Raw genomic sequence first — 19,079 nt, 5'->3', positions numbered from 1 at the left:
CTCAGGCCTGATCCTTTTTGGAATTGTAGAAACAGACAGGAGGTGAAGATCTGCAGGCAGCCAGCCCTCTGTCTGCAGAGCAGAAGCTCCTCTCTCAGGCTGGCAGGAGCAGGAAGGCTGGTGAAGTGAGACTGAGGTCGGGATCACCATTCATTCTCTTATTTTAATGCAATTTCAACTTGATAATACGTATGAGGTGTGTCAGGAGCGTTAATATTTTGAGCCTTAGGCAATCAGATCTGAGGGCTCATTCTGTTCAATTCATAATGTGGATTATATTTTATAATGTTGCCAGGACTTGATTATTTGCACATCCTAGAAGGTACGGCTCCTGCTCTGAACATTTAAAAGAGAACTGCTATAGAACTCTGAACATTAAACAGAGAATTACTATAGGTAAATCTCATAAAAATAAAGAAGTAGTCTTATAATCATGATTTTAAAATTATATATTTGGGTGACTATCACAGCAGCAGATTAATTTGACTATCGTGGCAAGCACCGAAAATGAAGGAGTGACACAGAGAACTATTTGTACACTTTATAACATGACAGGTTAGCGTCATGATAAAACACTTTTATTCAAATCATATAGAAACATATATACCCCTCTCATCTATTTATATCTATCTCTATGTGTTTATATATAAATACAGAAAATGGAGACACATAAACATCCAAATAAGACATGATCACGGAAAGTGTCTGTAAACATTTATGTTAACTTGTGGACATACATTGATTTTAAACACATCCTTTACTTTAAATAGCTTTGATTTTCTGTCTCGAAGACAAAAGAGAACATTAATAGCTATCACTTACTAAGTTTACCTAGTTGAATGTGAGCGCTTCTAAAAATGAGTCAATATTCATTCCTTTTCCACATTGGAAGGTTAAAGAAATAAATGATCCTTTGAAACTGAAAATGAAATTCTCTGAAATGTCAAGAAAATATTTTGCTCAGTCTCACTTTAAGGAGAACTGAATAGCGATCATAAAAGCCTTTTGACATTAAAGTGAAAGGCTGTTGGTACATAATGTAACCCAATTAATTAGGATCTGCTTAACGTGGAATCTTTAACAGAGTCAATATGAAATGTATTTTGCTGCTTTAAAACTGGTAAAAACCCCATATGTTTAACACAAACATAATAAAAATGAGGGGAGATTGAAATTCATCCCTATAATTAAGCTGTGTGGTGGCTGAAGGTCCCACTTATTTGCATGTAGTGTAGCCGACACTGCCAGCAACAGCATGTTGTATCCCAGGAATCTTCTGGGTGTCACTATACAGAAACTTATTGATCAAGCTTTATTCGGCTTGAACCAAAGGAAGCTATACCTTTATCAGTAAAGCTGAGGTTGAAACATGAGTGGAAAAATGGTGACAACTTTTCATGATCCCCAGAAAGAAAGCCCTTTCCTTAGACATTTTTGGGGTTAAATTCTAAGAACAAGGAGTTGTTCAATGATTGCCGGACAAAGGTTAAGTGGAGAAATATAGATTGAATATTGCCATTCTAAGGTACCTTTTAATTTGCTCCTTTACCAAATCCACGGGAAACTGGATATATGTCAGAATATCATAGAGAGACAGATTCAAATATCAAAAGGTGCAAAATTAACAAATAAATTTTCTGAATTGAAAAGCACGATACACTACTTTTAGAGAAAATGCATAAGACTTGCTCAAGTTAAAAATGACTGGAGAGTTAAGTTCTAAGGTTTTTACAGCCTTACTGATAGTATTTGGCTGCTTTGGTTCTATAAGATTTTAGCAAGACTATAAAAATACTTAGAATGCTTTTTTGTTGTTTGTGTGCTTCCAGCGTAGGTAACTGATAGCTTATGACATTCAGGTTATAGGTCAAATCTGAAGCTTTATTGCACATCCAGGGAAAATTACTTTTTGAATAACACATGGTATAGCCTTCAACTCCTAACAGGGCAGGAGGAGTTCAGATATGGGCATTTACACTTTCAAAGTGACCAGATTACACATGATTTCACTTGCTCTGAAATAACTCCATAAATGCAATTTCAAAATTTATTTCTCCATCATACCACAAAAAAACTTAGCAATAAATTCTAACATATTTAGGTGTTTCTAAGAGGAGAAACTATTCTTTGTTTGTTTTGCTATTCAAAAGATTTATTACAGCATCTCTAATATATGGAGAATGTTAGAGAACATATAACACATTTCCTGTGTGTCTCCAATAAAAGAGACGTTTCAACTTATTGTACTTTTTCTTTATTCCCTTATAACTGCAGCACAATTAAAAAATAAATAAACTGAGTAAGGTAACTCAATGCAAATTCAATCTGATGTTAGAAGGAAGCTGCATATGAAACTAAATCAGATATAAGAGCTTTTTTCTAAAATAGGATTAAGCGGCATTTTGAACCACCTAGAATCAATTCCCACGGGATGCTGTTATAGAAAAATGATAGTGAGTTAAGAAAACATTTTTTCTTATGGAAAAATCATAAGTCAGAGCTTGTCACTTATGTTATCCAAGATAAGTTTGGTGATTACCCTGTAAATGAACATTGATTTTTGTGTAGACTCCAGTATTTCCAATCTCTGAGAAACTGTTCTGGTGTCCGGGATCGCCAATTGCAGGATTATGGCAAATATCTTCTAGTGAAGTGGTTGCTTCTCTGAGAAAACAAAGGAATTGATTCACACATCTGTGTTTTTACCACACTATTTTCTAAGACTAGGTTTAACACAGCAGAGAAAAAACAACAAAACACCCACGAACCTCAAAACCCTACATATTTATTGTTACTGGTTAACCCACAAGGTGGCACTAAAGAGAAAAGTGACAAAAGTGAAGATCACAGGCAACTTTTGTATTAAATCAATTCTATTAGGAGGATTGAGTTTATTTTATGACATGGTCATCCAAATTTTAATATGCTAATCTCAAAACGTTCATATTAAGGCTTGTTGTCTTATTCCTATGGACTGTTTTGGAGTTAAAAAGTTTCATTTAATCAAGCAGCTGATTATTTTTAAAAGAATTAGTAGTTTGAATATTTCTGTACAGGAGTTCTCTTGCAGGAAGTTCGTTTTTCTCAGATGCAGACTCCACAACCATTGTGTTTTAAGTTATGACAATTTATTTTTTATGTTTCGTATGGTGCCTAGCACTTAATGTTCTTAATGTAAATTTTAAAAATAATCTATTTAACATTATAATATTTACAGAATAATGATATATTTAGACTTTTTATATTTGTGATAATAGCATATAAATAACTTTTTTAAACTAATAAGAAAAAAGGAATTTGAGCTAATGTTTGATTGTTTAAATTCCAAGAATGATTCCTGGATTTCCAAATATATATTTTACCTAACTTTCAAGGTCTCTGGAGAGTACTTTTTGGATGTGAATGGAGAAATGTTCACAAGAAACTATGTATAAAGAAAGGAAAAATGGTATGATACTGGCATAGCCTTAGTATAACCCTGAAAGTAAAGAGGCAGGGAGGATGCTAAGTTACGGTACCATGTAGTAGATGGAACTGGATCTTCTTAAGTTAACATTTCTGATATGAGCAAGAAGGTATAGATTGAAAAAAAAAGAGGCTATTCTTCAGTTCAAGAGTAAGAGATATGCTATTCATGCATAGGCTTAAAACTTGAAGGGAAATATTCTGATTCGTCTATTTTCTTAATTTCGAAGTAGAATTTCAATTAGTTGAAAACCAATGCAATTTTAATTTGTACTATTATTGTGTAACATATAAATAGCTTGTGAAATATTTTCTCACAGAAGATGTTTCTCGCTCAGAAATAACTGTGTCTTTGACTAAAATATTGACTCAGCAAAACCACATATTATGTATTTTATACCATAATACTAAAAATAAAAAACACTTCAGGTTGAAATAAGCTTTGAAAAACTGAAATATAAGTGCATGACTTCAAGATTAATGATAGCTTATTATCTAAAAGAGAAAAACTTAATCATTTCTCCTAATTTCTTTATCAAACTCATGTGCAATGATCATTTGCTGCTCAAAGTAAAGGATGTATTGTTGTTACATGTAGTGATAAACATGTCAAACACATATCTATCTGTAGTAAAGTTCAGTTTTTATGAGATAAACAATAAGCTTTATTATTAAATAGAAGAAGAGTGAATGATTGAAAAAGCAAAAAATGCATTAAATGATACATATGGAAGAAATAAAGCAGAATATTTTATGTCTTTTTGTGACTTTAGATTTATATATATATGCGATTTTGTAGTGAACTTTTCATGGTTTGAAAGAGGTGAGTCACCTGTTTCATTTCATGTAAATTTGAGTTGTCAAATAAGCTTGGGTCAAAGATACATTTTTAAAATGCATTTAAGAGGTAAGATTTCTAAGGCATACAAACAAACTCCTTGTTCTGCAGTCTGGCTATAAGCTATGGTCAACTCTTTCAACTACTTGGTTCTCAATCTAGGATGAATAATAGTCCCTTTTTTTTTTCTTTCTATCATTACTTTATAAAATAATAACTATTCTGCTCAGGGTCATACTACATTTTCTCTATTTATTCATTCTATTTAACAAATACATAGCACTCATCATGTGCCAGGCACTTGATCCTCCACTTAGGATGGAGAACACTGCTGCCTGGGTCAGTGCTGTATCTCTAGCACTCTGCCTGACATTGACTTCATAATTTACACAGCAAATATCAATTTTACAACTGGATAGTTTATATCTGACTTAATTTTAGGAAGCAGTATGGCATAATGGTTGAATGTACATGTGATGAAGCGACATTGCATAGTTTGGAATTCCAGTTCTGCTACCTACTAATTAAATGGCTTTGGAAAATGTATTTCATCCCGCTGAGCCTCAGTTCCTTTACCTGTCAAACGAGGTAAATAATAGCATTGACCTCATGGGGTTATCTTCATAATTAAATAAGATAAAGTGCTTAGACAAATACTTCATGCAAGGTAAGCTCTTAGAAAATCTTAACTACTACTACTATTACTACTACTACTCCTACTATTGTTATTATTAATTCTTTCTGCCATGTGTATCTAGAAACATGGATTTGAATGATTTAAATTCACGGTAGAAACTATATTGGTATAGTTACTAATTAATTCCATTTTTTGAGCTACTACACAAATTGACTTGTTCAACAGAAACATCTCTGTAAAGATACTCAATTTCTTTTCTGCTTGTAGAATTTGGTGTCTATTATGTTTGCAGATTTCATGAATAAACTACAAATATTTTCAGTAGAACTTTTTTGAGATCTTAATTCTCTCATCTCCAGATATAACATTTAATGCTAGAATTAAGAATGACACTATGGATATTTGGTTATCCTTTTCTTTATATTTGCCATCTAGAAAGGCCATTATGCTATAAGACTTGTTCTGTTTTGGTGTAACCATAATTATGACACTTTCCTAAGATTAATGACATGCAGTTATTAATAGATTAAGAAATGTTTTCTTTTTAAAACAACTTCATAATTTTACTGACTTTTTTTTGTGAGAAAAAAAGACAATCGAATTTAGATATAATTTCCTTTCAGATTAATCTTTTTAAATAAATAGAAGTCAGACAATAGCTAAATCAAGGTGTTACTTGTAGCTGGCAAACTGCAAACATGCAATTGCACTGTCCCAATAATGGCTAATTTTAAACAATGCTCCTCTTTCTGTCTTTAAGATCTTGAGGAATGTTCCGTCTATAAGGGTGTTTCTTATATGAGGCCTATTAACAATGTTGACAGATACAGTGGTCAAATGATATGAAAATTTGAAATTATGTAATATAAAACATTAATAAAGTAAAAAATAGTTTCCCCAGATTAAGAAATTCATCAAATTATCACAATTATGAATGTCAAACTGTTGTTTTATTGCCACATGGCGCCTCTATTTTAGCTGGTAAATACTCATACTGCTATTCATATCAGCATTGGCCTCCAGTTGTGTGAGGTCTTCAGGAACATATCCCTCTCGTAAAATATATCAGTCCTATTTCACTGCCAGAGTAGCAGGGGTTGTGTTCTTTTCCCCCTGTAATTTTGCTAATACAATATATTTTTTATGAAGTCTCTTTACCCATCATACTTTTAGTTTATAATTCAATTTTTTTTTTTTTTTTTTTTTTTTTGCTTTTTGATGAAGAAGATTAATGAAAAATCTCTTGAGAGCATAAAGAGACTAGTGTATTAGCTTTGGAATTTTGTAGAACTTGAGGACTGGAAGACACCTCTCAAGATACTTCATCTAACTCCTAAACAATACACCAAGAAACTGAGTCTAAATAAATAGGTTAGGGCAATGTAAGGAGGTGACGGCAGACTGGGACATTGGTCTTTGTCCTCGAGCCAACTTTCTTCTAGATGTGACATGGTAATCACACTTGAAAGGGCTGAGTATACAAGGACACTTGAGTTGTGCCTCGAGATACAAACTAGTGTAAAAAGAGAAAATAGCAGTTCAAGTGTGAATGATTAAAGAGTAAAGACTTTGAAGCCAGCTTATTCACTGAAGGTAGTTCATTTTGATTACTTACAGGACCAAGATGTAGATTTAATTAATAATAACTTCTGTTTAGCCTATTATACATTAAGCAGTGAGATTCTTTTCACTTTTATGAGCCTCTAAATCAAATATGGCCACAAAATAGCTTAAAGACATTTATTAGCTAAAGAAAATAATCATAAAAGTCTCCTAACAATAAATGTGTTTCCAAGAGAAGAATCAGGCATTTTGGAGAGTTTTAGTCCACTGCATGGCTCTAGCATTGGCGAAGTCAAAACTATCTCAAATTTAGTGATCTATATAACACCGAAAGAGTATTAGTGAGTCATCTCTTTAATAATTTTGTTAGGTATACAATCTGAAATTTTGCCCTCTCCCCCTTTTTTTTTGGTTTGAGAGTAGAATGGGCATTCTCTTGAAAAATAATTTAAAAATATTATTTTACCAAAGTGCTTGCTTTTTAAGAAGAGTGCTATATATTTTCAGAGATTAAAAAAAAAACCTCACTGGGACCCTTTTGTAACATAGACATGAAAGAAAGAATTATTTACCCACTTGACCTCGATGTTGAGTTTCCTAGGTAAAGTTGCATTTTAGGAGAATCAGTGTTTTAAGTTGTGTCGTCCACTCTGTGTTGATAAGCTGTGTCCACTCCACTTGGGTCTTAAAAATAATCCATCCACTAATTTAAGCACAGTCAGTAGAGACCTTATAACTGTTAAACACAGTCTTTAATTTCAAAATATTTGATAGTTGCCTTGTAATTATCAAAAGTACATAAACACATTGATTAAACACAAGGAAGAACAGAAAAAGACATCTTTGAATCTTTTCTTGACTAATATCATTTTAGAGAAAGATCTTAAATATTTCTTCATGGGTAACCTTTTCATTTAGATTGTGGTTCTCAGATTTCAGGGTGGGGGAGGGTTTTCCAGATGCCTCTGATAATCCAAATGAGTTAAATCCATGCATTTTAGATCAATAATCCTGAATTGCCAGATTCATACCCTGAAGTCAGAGAAGTCTGGTTACCTGCTAAGAGTCACACAGCTCTTTTTGTCTGCCTATACTATATTTCCTGATGCTGTGAAAACAAGTTATGAACCCCAGCTCAACTCTTAAAATTTATACAGCCAGATACATATGGACGGCAAGAGCATAGAAATTTAAAAATGGAGCAGAAAAAAGTAACTCTAACAGAATGTGGCATTTCCCTTGCTCTGTTGCTAACGGCCCACATACATCTTACAAAAAAAAAAAAAAAAAACCACCACACTGGCACTTCTTTTCATCATCATTTAAAAATGATTCAAATGGACATTTAGAATGTGTGGCATTGGAAATGTGCCCCATCTGGAGATCAATGGAAAAGAGCTTTATCCAGCAAGGCTGTGTTTTCAGTGGTTGTCTAGCTAAAGTTGATATGTATTTGGTCTCTTCTCTTTGGTCATGCTTTTAAAGCCAAACACAGTATTTGAACTGTATATTTTCAGGACTCCAAAGCCATAAAACATTATTTTTTGAAAGGAAAATAAATATGAATGTGATTTTTAAAATGCCGTTAGTATCTGAAGATGGGAAAGAAACGTAAAAAGGAATTACTTCATTCTTTTTATCTTGCTTTTTATTTTTTTGACCGAAGCTCATTGCACTTTGTTTTATTAAAAACTAGAGACTCCCACCTCTTATCTCTTACCTTTAGGATGGCTATTTTTTGAACATTGTTCCATAAATTAACATTCTTCACACAGATTCTAAGAGTCGGATAGCCCATATACTCATATACACTCTGAACTGTAATTTAAAACTTCTTTAAACTTAGACAAGAGTCCATAACCAGCCAATAGTCTATGAACTGGTTTTGATGTTCCTGCTGTCAGCATCTATTGACAACTGTTCTAAAAAAAGTTTAAACAATTTTAAACTGCAACAAAGTAATCGTGGCTAGGTGAAGTGAAAAACTGACCAATCATGGAATATACTTGGTCCTTGTTCTAGTAAGTCTAAAGTAATGAGGTTCATCTTCCCAGCTTTCCTCAGTCTCAAGTTTTTGGTCCTGAATGTTACACTGTAGGCATTATATTTTAATTATTTCCCCAATCTAAAAATAAAATTTATTCGATAGGAAAGCATTTCCTTTCTTTAGCTGTTACTTTAGGAGGATTCCAATGCTTCATTGCTAACACTTATTTTAGTACTGCACACCTGGACACGGTATAATATACGTAGTCAGGCTTTGGAGAATTTATTTTAATTTACATACAATCCTCCAAATCCTCTGGCGAGCTTGATGTGAAATCTGACACTGCCGCGTTTCCCCAGCAGGATCTTCCTTTGCTCTTGGTGTTAATAGCCTAAGGCTTCAACGATCCCTCCAGGGAGGCGCGATGGGGCTAAGAAGTCGGGAAGAGGGGTGACTGCGGGGCTTGTTGCGCTGAAGATTTACAATGTACTTCTTGCAGGAGGCTCAGCAACCCCCTCTGTGGCTGTGGGTGTCTGGTGTGACAGAACGGAGAAAAGCTCTCTAATCTCCCAGTGCCTGCTTCTGCGTCTCAGCCGCTCCCCTCCCCTCCCTCCTTGCCTGCCTCCTCGCGCTCTCTTGCTCTCCTTTGCCTTTCTCGGGGAGTTTCAGTCCCTGGATGCTGCCAGAGTAGCCTTGGCAATCTAGACCTGGAGCCAGTGTACACACACACACACACACACACACACACACACACACGCATACACGCGCGCACACATGCACACGCACTCGCACACACGCACTCCGGCTCTCCCCACGGGGATACGGAGCAAACCCGGAGCTTCATCTACCTGAAAGGGATGCCCCGGCCGGACACTTCTTGCTCACTTGTCATCTCCGGAGGTCAAAGCAACGTCGGAACAGGGAAGGCTTTCTGTCCGGTCTGCAACCTTTCGCCGTTTGCCGCCACCGCTGCTTAAAGTGTCCAGGGTGGAGGAGAAGGCTTTTCCAGGGCAGATTCCCGGCGCAGCACTGCGGCCCTGGGACTTCACCCAGCTGGCTTACTCCGGTCTCTTCCTCCCCGGCCATTCTCTCTCCCCCGGCTGCGGGGTGCATGGCTCGGGCGCCTCCTCTGCTGCCGCCGCCGCTGCTGCCGCGAGCACATCCCACCCAGAGGACTGAACGCCGCAGCTGGAGTAGGGACCGAAAGCGGAAGCCTTAACTTCTCTCTCCAACACTCCTTGTCCTTTCCAGCAGAGGACCGGCTGGGAGGCTCGCGAGGAAAGCCAGGCGAAAGCTCTGCTCAGGGGAGGGCGACCCGCGAGCCGCAGGCGCACAGGGGCGGGGGCAGCATGTGCCCCGGCGCCCGGCGCCCGCAGAAGTAGCGCGCGTTGGGGTGAGCGAGACGCTTTCCAAGTTGGGCGCGTCCCAGAGCTCGCAGCCCGGCGCCTGGGCCGCCTGTGTCAGGAGAGAGGCGGGGCTGATGGGGGTCGCCGAGGTCGAGGTCGCTATCGCCTGCGGCTACAGCCCGTCTTAAAAGCATCCCGATCAGCATCCCCAGGGTCCCAGCTGGCGTCGAGCCCTCAGCCCGCGTGCGCTCTCTGATGCCGGTGCTGGAGGAGGCCTGGGTGGCCCGCCCGCGGGGGGTGCCGGAGGGGGCGGGGGAGGAGGAGGAGGCAGTGTGATGGCCCTGGACGGCGAGCGGGGGGAACAGGAGGAGGAGAAGAAAAAGAAGAAGAAGAAAAAGAAGAGGAAGAAGAAGAAGGAGGAGGAGGGGGCTGAGAAGAGCAGCTTACCTTTCGCGGCCACGATGGGGGAGAACGACGCTGCGCTCCGGGCCGGCGGCAGGGGGCTCTCGGACCCGTGGGCAGACTCCGTGGGGGTGCGACCCCGCACCACCGAGCGCCACATCACGGTGCACAAACGGCTCGTACTGGCCTTCGCCGTGTCCATCGTGGCGCTGCTCGCTGTCACCATGCTTGCAGTACTGCTCAGCTTGCGCTTCGACGAGTGTGGGGCGAGCTCAGCGCCGGGCGCCGACGGCAGCCCCGCCGGCTTCCCACCGCGCGGTGGCAACGGGAGCCTGCCGGGTTCGGCCTGGCGCAACCACCACGCCGGCGGGGACTCAGCGCAGCCCGAGGCAGGCGGGGAGGCCACCCCTGGGACCCCGTCGGCCCAGCCGTCGGAGGAGCAGCAGGAGCAGTGGCAGCCGTGGACGCAGCTGCGCCTGTCCGGCCACCTCAAGCCACTACACTACAATCTGATGCTCACCGCCTTCATGGAGAACTTCACCTTCTCCGGGGAGGTCAACGTGGAGATCGCGTGCCGGAACGCCACCCGCTATGTCGTGCTACACGCCTCCCGGGTGGCGGTCGAGAAGGTGCAGGTGGCCGAGGACCGGGTGGCCGGGGCCGTCCCGGTGGCTGGCTTTTTCCTCTACCCGCAAACCCAGGTCTTGGTGGTGGTGCTGAATAGGACCCTGGACGCGCAGAGGAATTACAACGTGAAGATAATCTACAATGCCCTGATCGAGAACGAGCTCTTGGGCTTCTTCCGCAGCTCCTATGTGCTCCACGGGGAGAGAAGGTAGGGAGGGAGGCGGTGCCGAGTACCGCCCCACCCCGCAGAATACTGTAAACGCAGGGCAGCCGGCAGCCCCGGGGACCCCCTGGCTTCTAAGACCCGGGAATGAAGGGTGGGAGAAGGAAGCAAAGTAGGTAGGACCACTATCTAGAACCCTCGGGGTCTCCCAAATGCCTGGGCTCTCACTGCTGCCAACTCCACAAACTCACCAGTGGAGAGAGATGAATGCCGCCCCTTCCTCTAGTATGGATCCCTCCCCCCTCCCCCATCTCGTCAAAGTTTCTTACCCGGCGGGGCGCCCAGCTCATTTTTAAAGTGTAACTTAGAAAGCCTGCCAAGTTACCGTCGAGGGAAAATACGTGAGGGCCAAAAAGCTAGGGCAGGTGCGCATCCCCGAGAGATGTCAGCGCGGGATATCTCGCAAATCCAGATTTGTCAGCGCAGGCAAATTCCCCTCCCTACCTACACCCTTACATCACAAGGTGCCCACCTCTACTATTATCTGCCAGGCATATAGCAGAGGATGGGGTTTAGCTATATAAAGTTTTCCGAAACTAAAAATTGAGATTTGGGGCAGTAAGAGCTGGTCCCAGTAACAGAATAAGGGGTTGGGAGCTGCGGGCGGCAGCTGCTATGGTCAAAGACAGGGAGAAATGTCCTTGCAGGTGCTACCAGCTCTCTCTTAACGCAGAATGATTCCAGTTGTTTGTTCGAGAGTTACTGCCTTTGAAAATGACTTCAGTGGTGAAAGGAGGGAAAGCTAGCGATCATTCTCAAATGTCTCGTTAGCGAGTGCCTTGATGCTTTTAAGATTTGGGCTGTATTCTGTTTTCTTTGTTTTTAATTTTTTAATTATTATTTGTGTGTGTGTGTGTGAGGTTGTTGGTCTTTTATCACCTGTTTAGAGCTCAGACTTCAGAGTCCAACAGAACTGTGTTCTAATTCCAGCTGCACCTGAATCTCTGGTGAAGGCTTGAGCAAGTTGATTAATCTGTCAGCAATTCCTGACAATGGCTACCCCTGATACTTATTAAGCATCAAATATTAACTCAGTCTTACAAGAACCCTATGGGGTAGGTGCTACCAACACTCCCTATTTAACAGATGGGAAAATAGAGGCAGAAGTCACGTAACTTGTCACATAGTGAGCCCACAAAGTGGGAATTTAAACCCAGGCAGTTTGGCTCTAGAGCTCATATTTTTAGTTCTAATTTGGAGATGATAATCATTATGCTGTCCTCATAGGATTGTTGCAGGTGTCCGTAGGCTAATGCATTGAAAATCACTTAACCCTATACCTGGCATTTAGCATGTCCATCAAAAATGTTAGCTATTATGAGTTTCTGTTGGTAATAAGCACTCAAGCATATTTTGAATGAAGAAACAAGTGATACCCGCTTTTTGCCCTAACTTCATTTAAAATAATTTCCATTAAATGACTATAGGGCTAGTGAACAACTAACAGTGAACTTAAAAATGAAAATGACAACCTCGGAAGTAGAAGCAGCTTAGAAATTAGTAACGATGCCACTGAGAACAATTCTGTTCTTAGTTCATTCTCACGACTGCAGAAAACTGGGACTCTGAGCAGCCCAGAGCAGAGATCAGCAGGCTTGTTGGTGGAGAGCTGGGACTTAAAACTTTGATTTTCTGATCCCTGGACCAAGGCTCATATCTGGAAACTCTCAGTAGTTTTTATTGTGTGAGAAGCTGGGGGAAATTTTGGTGTTATAAGAGAACACAAATGTTTTATTATTTATAGAGTGCTATGAAGTAATCTCATATAAATAAATTGCCCAGTGCTTTAGTAGTCCTATGATAGTTAAAATCTGCTATAAGTGAATGTATAAATTATTCATTCTCCAAAGATCAGATGTAGACAATTTAAACACCTTTCCACTACTTCCTCCAACATATTCTAAAGAATAAAGATTAAAAGTATTCTTAAAACCATATCAAATGTTGGGGAAAAGGCATAGAAGGCAAATTTGCATGTTATGTTTAGAAACAAGCTTGTTATATCAAAATGTCAATAGTGGGAGCTGCATATCATTACTGATAAATCTGTGGTGAAATAAACACTTTCAACAAATCTTGTTTTCTGAGCCATGCCAAAATATATTTGGTAGACTTGAGTTTGTTTTGGTTAGTGCTTTCAAATTAACAGGTCTCTTAAAAAGACCAGATGTTTCTGCTTGACCCATAACTGATTTCTTGTACCCCTAGTGTATATTTGTATTCAAACTCTCTCCTTCAGTTTTCTCCAAAGATGTAAATAACTTGGCTGGAAATTTAACCTAATGTATATGTTGCTAAACTCTGCATCTCGATAGAAGTGCAAGATTCTATATTTCTAGAGATCCCAGGTTGGTTTTATTTCTAAGCAGTATCTTAGAGAAAGTCTTCTTTCTCTTCCTACCCCGTGCCCCCTTGAATACTAGAGTGAATATGATAATTTCTTGGATGTTTCTATACTGGAGTTCTTAAGGCAAAGGAAATCAAATAAACTATTTCACAATTATGTCATTACATATATTAACCTTTTTTTCCCTTTTGTTGTTACTACTATAGCTACTTGGAGCATATTTTAACATGCTAATATCAGGAACTCAATCAGGATTGGACTTTTATTGGTGATGATTTTGTCCTCAAAATGCAATGTATATCGGCATTTTAAAATGCACTTCTGAAAGAACACAGATGCAAACTCTGAATTTTCATTCGATTAATAATTAGTTTAGTCTTTAGTCATTCATAAGTTTTGCCAATTTAATTATCAGATAATTTCTGTAATAAAAATAAATATTTAATCTCCCAATGGGGAGTCACATTGAGCAACTTGAAATATTTACAAGAGTAATACCACAATTCGGTCCATTTACTTAGTCTATGTGGAGACGACTCATTAATATCCAATTCTCTGACTTACTACTTAGAGGTCTGAGAGAAAGTTTGGGTGAGGGCAGGAAAATTTCATCATGTGCTGTACACCGTTGAGCCCTGAGAGAGTTCAGCCTCCACCTGCTGTTGGAGGGAGATTGGTTTTATCTTCCAGGGAACACTTACCTTTCCTGGTTCCTAGACTATAGTGGAGAAGGCGTAGAAGACAAGCTCCCCACTGAAACCCAAGTTTCTTCTACTTAAGGCAAATCCTCAACTTTCAGTTGCTTTTTTGGCTAAAGGGAAAATTCATCACTTGTTGAATATGGCAAATAAATAAATTCTCTTAAATTTGAAATGTTTACCCACAGCACTATAATTATCTCCATTAGGCAGAACACATATTCATCTTTTCCTCAAGTAAATGTGTAGCAGGCAGATAAAAAGGGGGTAGATTTATACCATAGTATTCTGTAGTAGAATATACTTGCTTAGAATTAGGTAAAATGCTCATTTACCTGAAGTAATTGCCACTTTTGGGAAGCCAGATGGCGAGCATACCCATGTTCAAAGTAGGGTACCTTAATTTAGATCCAGATGGTCAGATTGAAAGAGGAAATTTACCCACGGTAAATGAATATTTTATTCACTTTCAAAAGGGAGACTGTTTTTCTTTGACAAACTTTGATTGGGTCTATAACATGCCACAGTGCCAGAAGACAGAATAAAAATAGGTCTTTTTCTATCTAGGATTATTTAGAGGGAAACCATGATCTCCAAATAAAATGAGGAATTAAAACTGTGGTTCTCAAACAGAATTGCAAAAACTCTTTTGCAGAAATCTTGTGGAGAGTATAGAGGATTTTATGGGCAGGCATTTGATCTTTTGTGGTATTACTGTACATGGTTTAATATCTTGTACTTTTGCTGGAATGAATTAATAATCATGATATTTAATAAAAGCAAGAAAATCACCCCACTGCTTTTATGTTGAAAGAAACCTCATTTCTTCCATTTATTCTGGTGAGGTGATGTGTTTAGCATATATATCTTTTAGTGTATATAGCTTTTTGCCTCTCTATAGAAGGTTCTGAACTGAAAAATCTGTGAGGACCATTGATTTCTGTGAAAACTTTTTAATATAATTCCTTAATGGATTTAGAAATTGTTTTCCTGTCAGACACACATAACCATATGGCCAAACTGAGTCCACTGCTGCTAGATTTTGGTTACAATTCAAAATGTCACCGGTAAACTAAATCTAGAAAATATGTATTTTATAAAAAGCTTTGACCATTTAATGACTAATTCAGGGAGGAAAAGTACATGTAATCGGTGTTTGTCTTGCCATGTTTTTTTTCCATGATGCCATCTGATTTGATCACCCTGGGTAGTAATAAAGTATACTCTTTCTCTAAAAGAGTTAAATTAGTTTGCCCATGTTTTTATTTATTCAAAACAACTCCAAACAGGGTCTGTCTGCTCTGGATCTTGTTCAAGCAAAGATATGACTGCTTTCTTGATATTCATTTAGTTTGCATGGCAAACTAAATTGGTTTCCTCAAACCAATTTTTTGTCACCATGTATGTTGGTGGGCTTGAGACAACAGTGTAAGGAAACAGTTTAAGTTTGCTGGACAATGGTGACATTTGATCGATATGTTTATAAGAATAAGACTTCTGTAAGTATGACTTTAAAGAATGAGATAAGAGTGAGGAAGAAATGATCTTTAATGCATAAATGTTTTAGTCTGTCAGGAAGGGTATCCCTCCATTACCCTGTGTTCATCCTCCTATCCACCAGCAATGATGATCATCACCATCGTTATCATCGTTGTTCCTTTAATTCTTTTCATGTTCTTTACATCCTGCCAGATTTGCAATAGTGGCTGGGTTCCTCCAGAGTTTTCAAAGTCCCTTGCAATCATGCTTTTTTGCCACTAGAGAGTGGATACTCTCTCCAACAGATAGCATCTTACTACATAGAATTTGGGAGACTATAAAAATGAAAAATACTCTCTGCTTTTCTCAGTTTCCTGGGTAATCTGAAATGATTCACAAACAGACAGAGCTAGGTGGTGGTGGTGGGGCTGTAAGGGTGGAGTGAGATTGGTAAATTTGTGTGGTGCTGAACTGAGGTGAAAGGCCCCAGGCTCACCTCCTGCTTCTTGACCCCAGGTGTACCTTCTCAGTCTCTCTGAAAGCCTGAGTTGTCCTAGGATTTAAGGAGCTCTGGTACTGGTTGAAACAATTCTTCTCAGTGCAGACCTATGTTGACTTGCAGGGTGAAGTTTTATTTTAATTATTCAGATCTTTCATCATGACTGCATGGCTCAAAAAAAAAAAAAAGGATGAAAAAAAGAATTAAGTTTTAAAATCATCACCATTGGTTACTTTTCATCTCCATTACGAATAGATTCAAGCCACTTTTGATTATATTGCTAGATTGAAAAGTGTGTGTGTGTTTAGTGTGTTCAGGGACTCTGGAACCAGACTACCTGGGTTCATGTCCTGACCCTGTCACTTGTTGACTTTATGACCTTGCCTGCGTTTCCTAATTGTTCTGGGTCTGCTGCTTTCATCTGAAAAGTGGGGATAATGACACCCTATTCATAGGGTTATTGTGAAGATTATATTAGTTAAGTAATAAAGCACTTAGCCCAGTATTTGACAACTGGTAAGACCCTTTGTGGGGATTAAATATTATTATCCCATGGCTGGAGACTTACTGTTTGAGATGGTATTGAGTCGTGTAGGATCAGTATTGTTGTCTTGGGATTTCCCCTAACTAGAAAGCCAGTGGTGGAAGGAAGTGGTCACTGTGGACATTCCTTCTGCTGCTGTTTGTTTTGCCACCTAAGTAGAGTTCAAAAGACAGGAGAGGAAGAAACAGAGCCCCTTCACCATGGGGAAGAGAGTGAAGAGAAAGACTGTAGTATTTCATGGCTAGAGAACCCCGACGCTTAGTTCAGATACTGTGAGATGGAGAAGATTGAGGCAGCGAGAAGAGTGTGGGGAATAGGAACACACAGCTCTCTGATTATGACACTGCTCTCTGTCAGCAGGGAGAGTAACAGAAACTGGCGACTGAAGGGTCGGCAAGGTACCTTCCTTGTCACTGGCAGTTAGTACAGACAGGAAAAACCAAGTGCCAATGGAAAGGCACATCAGTCATTAGATACTGTTTTCAAGACTTTATTTGTGTTTTGACAGTAGCGGTACTTTATAATCCTTACATGAGACTTTGTCTCTTTCCAGTATTATACAAATGACTCTCAGACATTAGTTTATTTATTCTTATGGCAACTTAATACCATGGACCAAACATTAATGTTATGCATTCTTAATACTCATCAATGGTGATCAAATACTCAGTATTTTTAATAAGAGTATTTAGTACACAAATAGGAAAACAATTATGAATATTATGCTCTGTTTTTATAACACAATTATTCACACATGCACCACTTCCTACATACATATTGCTGGCATTATTGCATTATGCTTTTAGTTTACTAAAATGGTTATTTAAAAAAAATAGATGACACGCTTGCTTATAGTACTGAATATTCAGCAAGAGTACTCTTCTGAAATGGCAGAGGTTTAATGACTCATTGAAGTACATAAAAACACACAATCTAAACAACATACTTTTTGACTTAAAATGTTTTGTCATTGAGTAATAATTTGCATTTGATTAACAACCTTAACTTTAAATGGGACATGTGTAACTTACATGACCTTGTAACAGTCTATTTACTGCAAACAGTTGAATAGTAACTAAATGGTGTGTTGAAACTTTTCTTTAGATCTCAGGAGTTGTTATCACCACTCCTAAACTATTGTAACACTAGGCAATTTACAATTGCAATAGAATTAAGTTCAAAGACCATTTTTCACTGTGTTGTTGGTGTGGTATGCATAGATGTAGCCCAAATGGAAACTTCACAAATATGCCATGCCATTTGTGAGGTTCTCTTGGTTTTGGTGGGTTCCACAGTGAAAAGTCATGAATCAATCTGAATACTAACAGTGTTATGCAAATGTTTATTTTCTCTGCATATTTTAACTTTATGAAAAGGCAAACTGAAAATAAAGGAACGGAAATTGTTTTGTATCACACACTGTAATTTGTTGGCAATATCAACCAACATTAATGCATTACTTCTGTTGAATCTTATCATAATGACTTGACACAAGTAGCTTGCCTAGTGAACTTCCGTGGAAAAAGGAAGAAATCAATTCTCTATATCCCTCAGAAGCAGCATAGAGCTTTAAGCTCTCCTTGGCTCAACCAAAGTGTCACATAGATAAGTTGTTAAGAAATTAAGTAATTTACTTTAAATAAAATAGAATTAAAATACAGGAATGTTATTTGTATTTTTCTAGTTATGCTAAGGTGCTATTCTCAGAATGACACTTCCAGGATGTCACTTTTGGAAGTGGAATTTTTAAATGATAATAGAGGGATTAATTAAAAGATAAAAATGATTTTGTTTAAGAAAGCAGGAGAAAAAACATACAACAAAATACTCGTCCCCATAAACTTCTGCCTCCCACTGTTTTATTTAATTTTTGCTGTATTTATGTATATACTTCCTATCCATATGGTATGTTAAAATGTTTTCTATTTTTATTTTTTTGGTACTTCTTCTACCTGGTGTCTTGCTACCACCTCTAACTCATCTCAAATTTACTCAACTCCAAACTCATCATTTTCTACTTCAAATCACTTCTCTTTGATGTTTTAATGACAGTAAGCAGAAGTCTTCCATTAATTGAAGGCAACCCTAAAATATATGCAGTGAAGATAAAATTATATTTTTGAAACCCAACAGACACGTGAAAGGCACAAATCCTGAAATTAGAACTCTTTGTTAGAAAGGAGAGTACCAAGGGTGAGAGATGTTTTAGGGATAGACTGGTCATACTGAGATCTGATAAAACCAGAATCTGTAAGAGCGCAAACAGGGCACTAACTTAATATGCCATTCAAAGCTTTTTCGAAGCCTTATTTCTGTGCTACTGATAGTCGACTTGCTTACTTTCCCATTGTCTCTGAGTCTTAAAATACTATGCAGGCTTCAAGACCAGTTCTTACGTTTCTTCTTCCATAAACCTTCTTTCAG

The 19,079-nt window shown here is 38.6% G+C and overlaps 1 protein-coding gene across 6 annotated transcripts in view; it reads left to right on the top strand.

The window, feature by feature from the left end:
* Positions 1-9,887: 9,887 nt before the first annotated feature.
* The window catches only part of TRHDE (thyrotropin releasing hormone degrading enzyme), a 328,473-nt gene continuing 319,281 nt past the window's right edge, over positions 9,888-19,079 (top strand). For 5 of the 6 annotated variants that reach the window (XM_036238037.1, XM_036238036.1, XM_036238038.1 and 2 more), the window contains exon 1: positions 9,888-11,073. In XM_036238037.1, the coding sequence (XP_036093930.1) occupies positions 10,172-11,073 (902 nt within the window). In that variant the 5' untranslated portion in view covers positions 9,888-10,171. The remainder of the gene's footprint in view (positions 11,074-19,079) is intronic. The other variant, XM_016148369.2, reaches the window with a different exon arrangement.

This window comes from Rousettus aegyptiacus, unplaced genomic scaffold (assembly GCF_014176215.1).
Source record: "Rousettus aegyptiacus isolate mRouAeg1 unplaced genomic scaffold, mRouAeg1.p scaffold_m13_p_2, whole genome shotgun sequence".
Classification (NCBI taxonomy): domain Eukaryota; kingdom Metazoa; phylum Chordata; class Mammalia; order Chiroptera; family Pteropodidae; genus Rousettus; species Rousettus aegyptiacus.
This window is presented reverse-complemented; position numbering and strand designations above follow the sequence as displayed.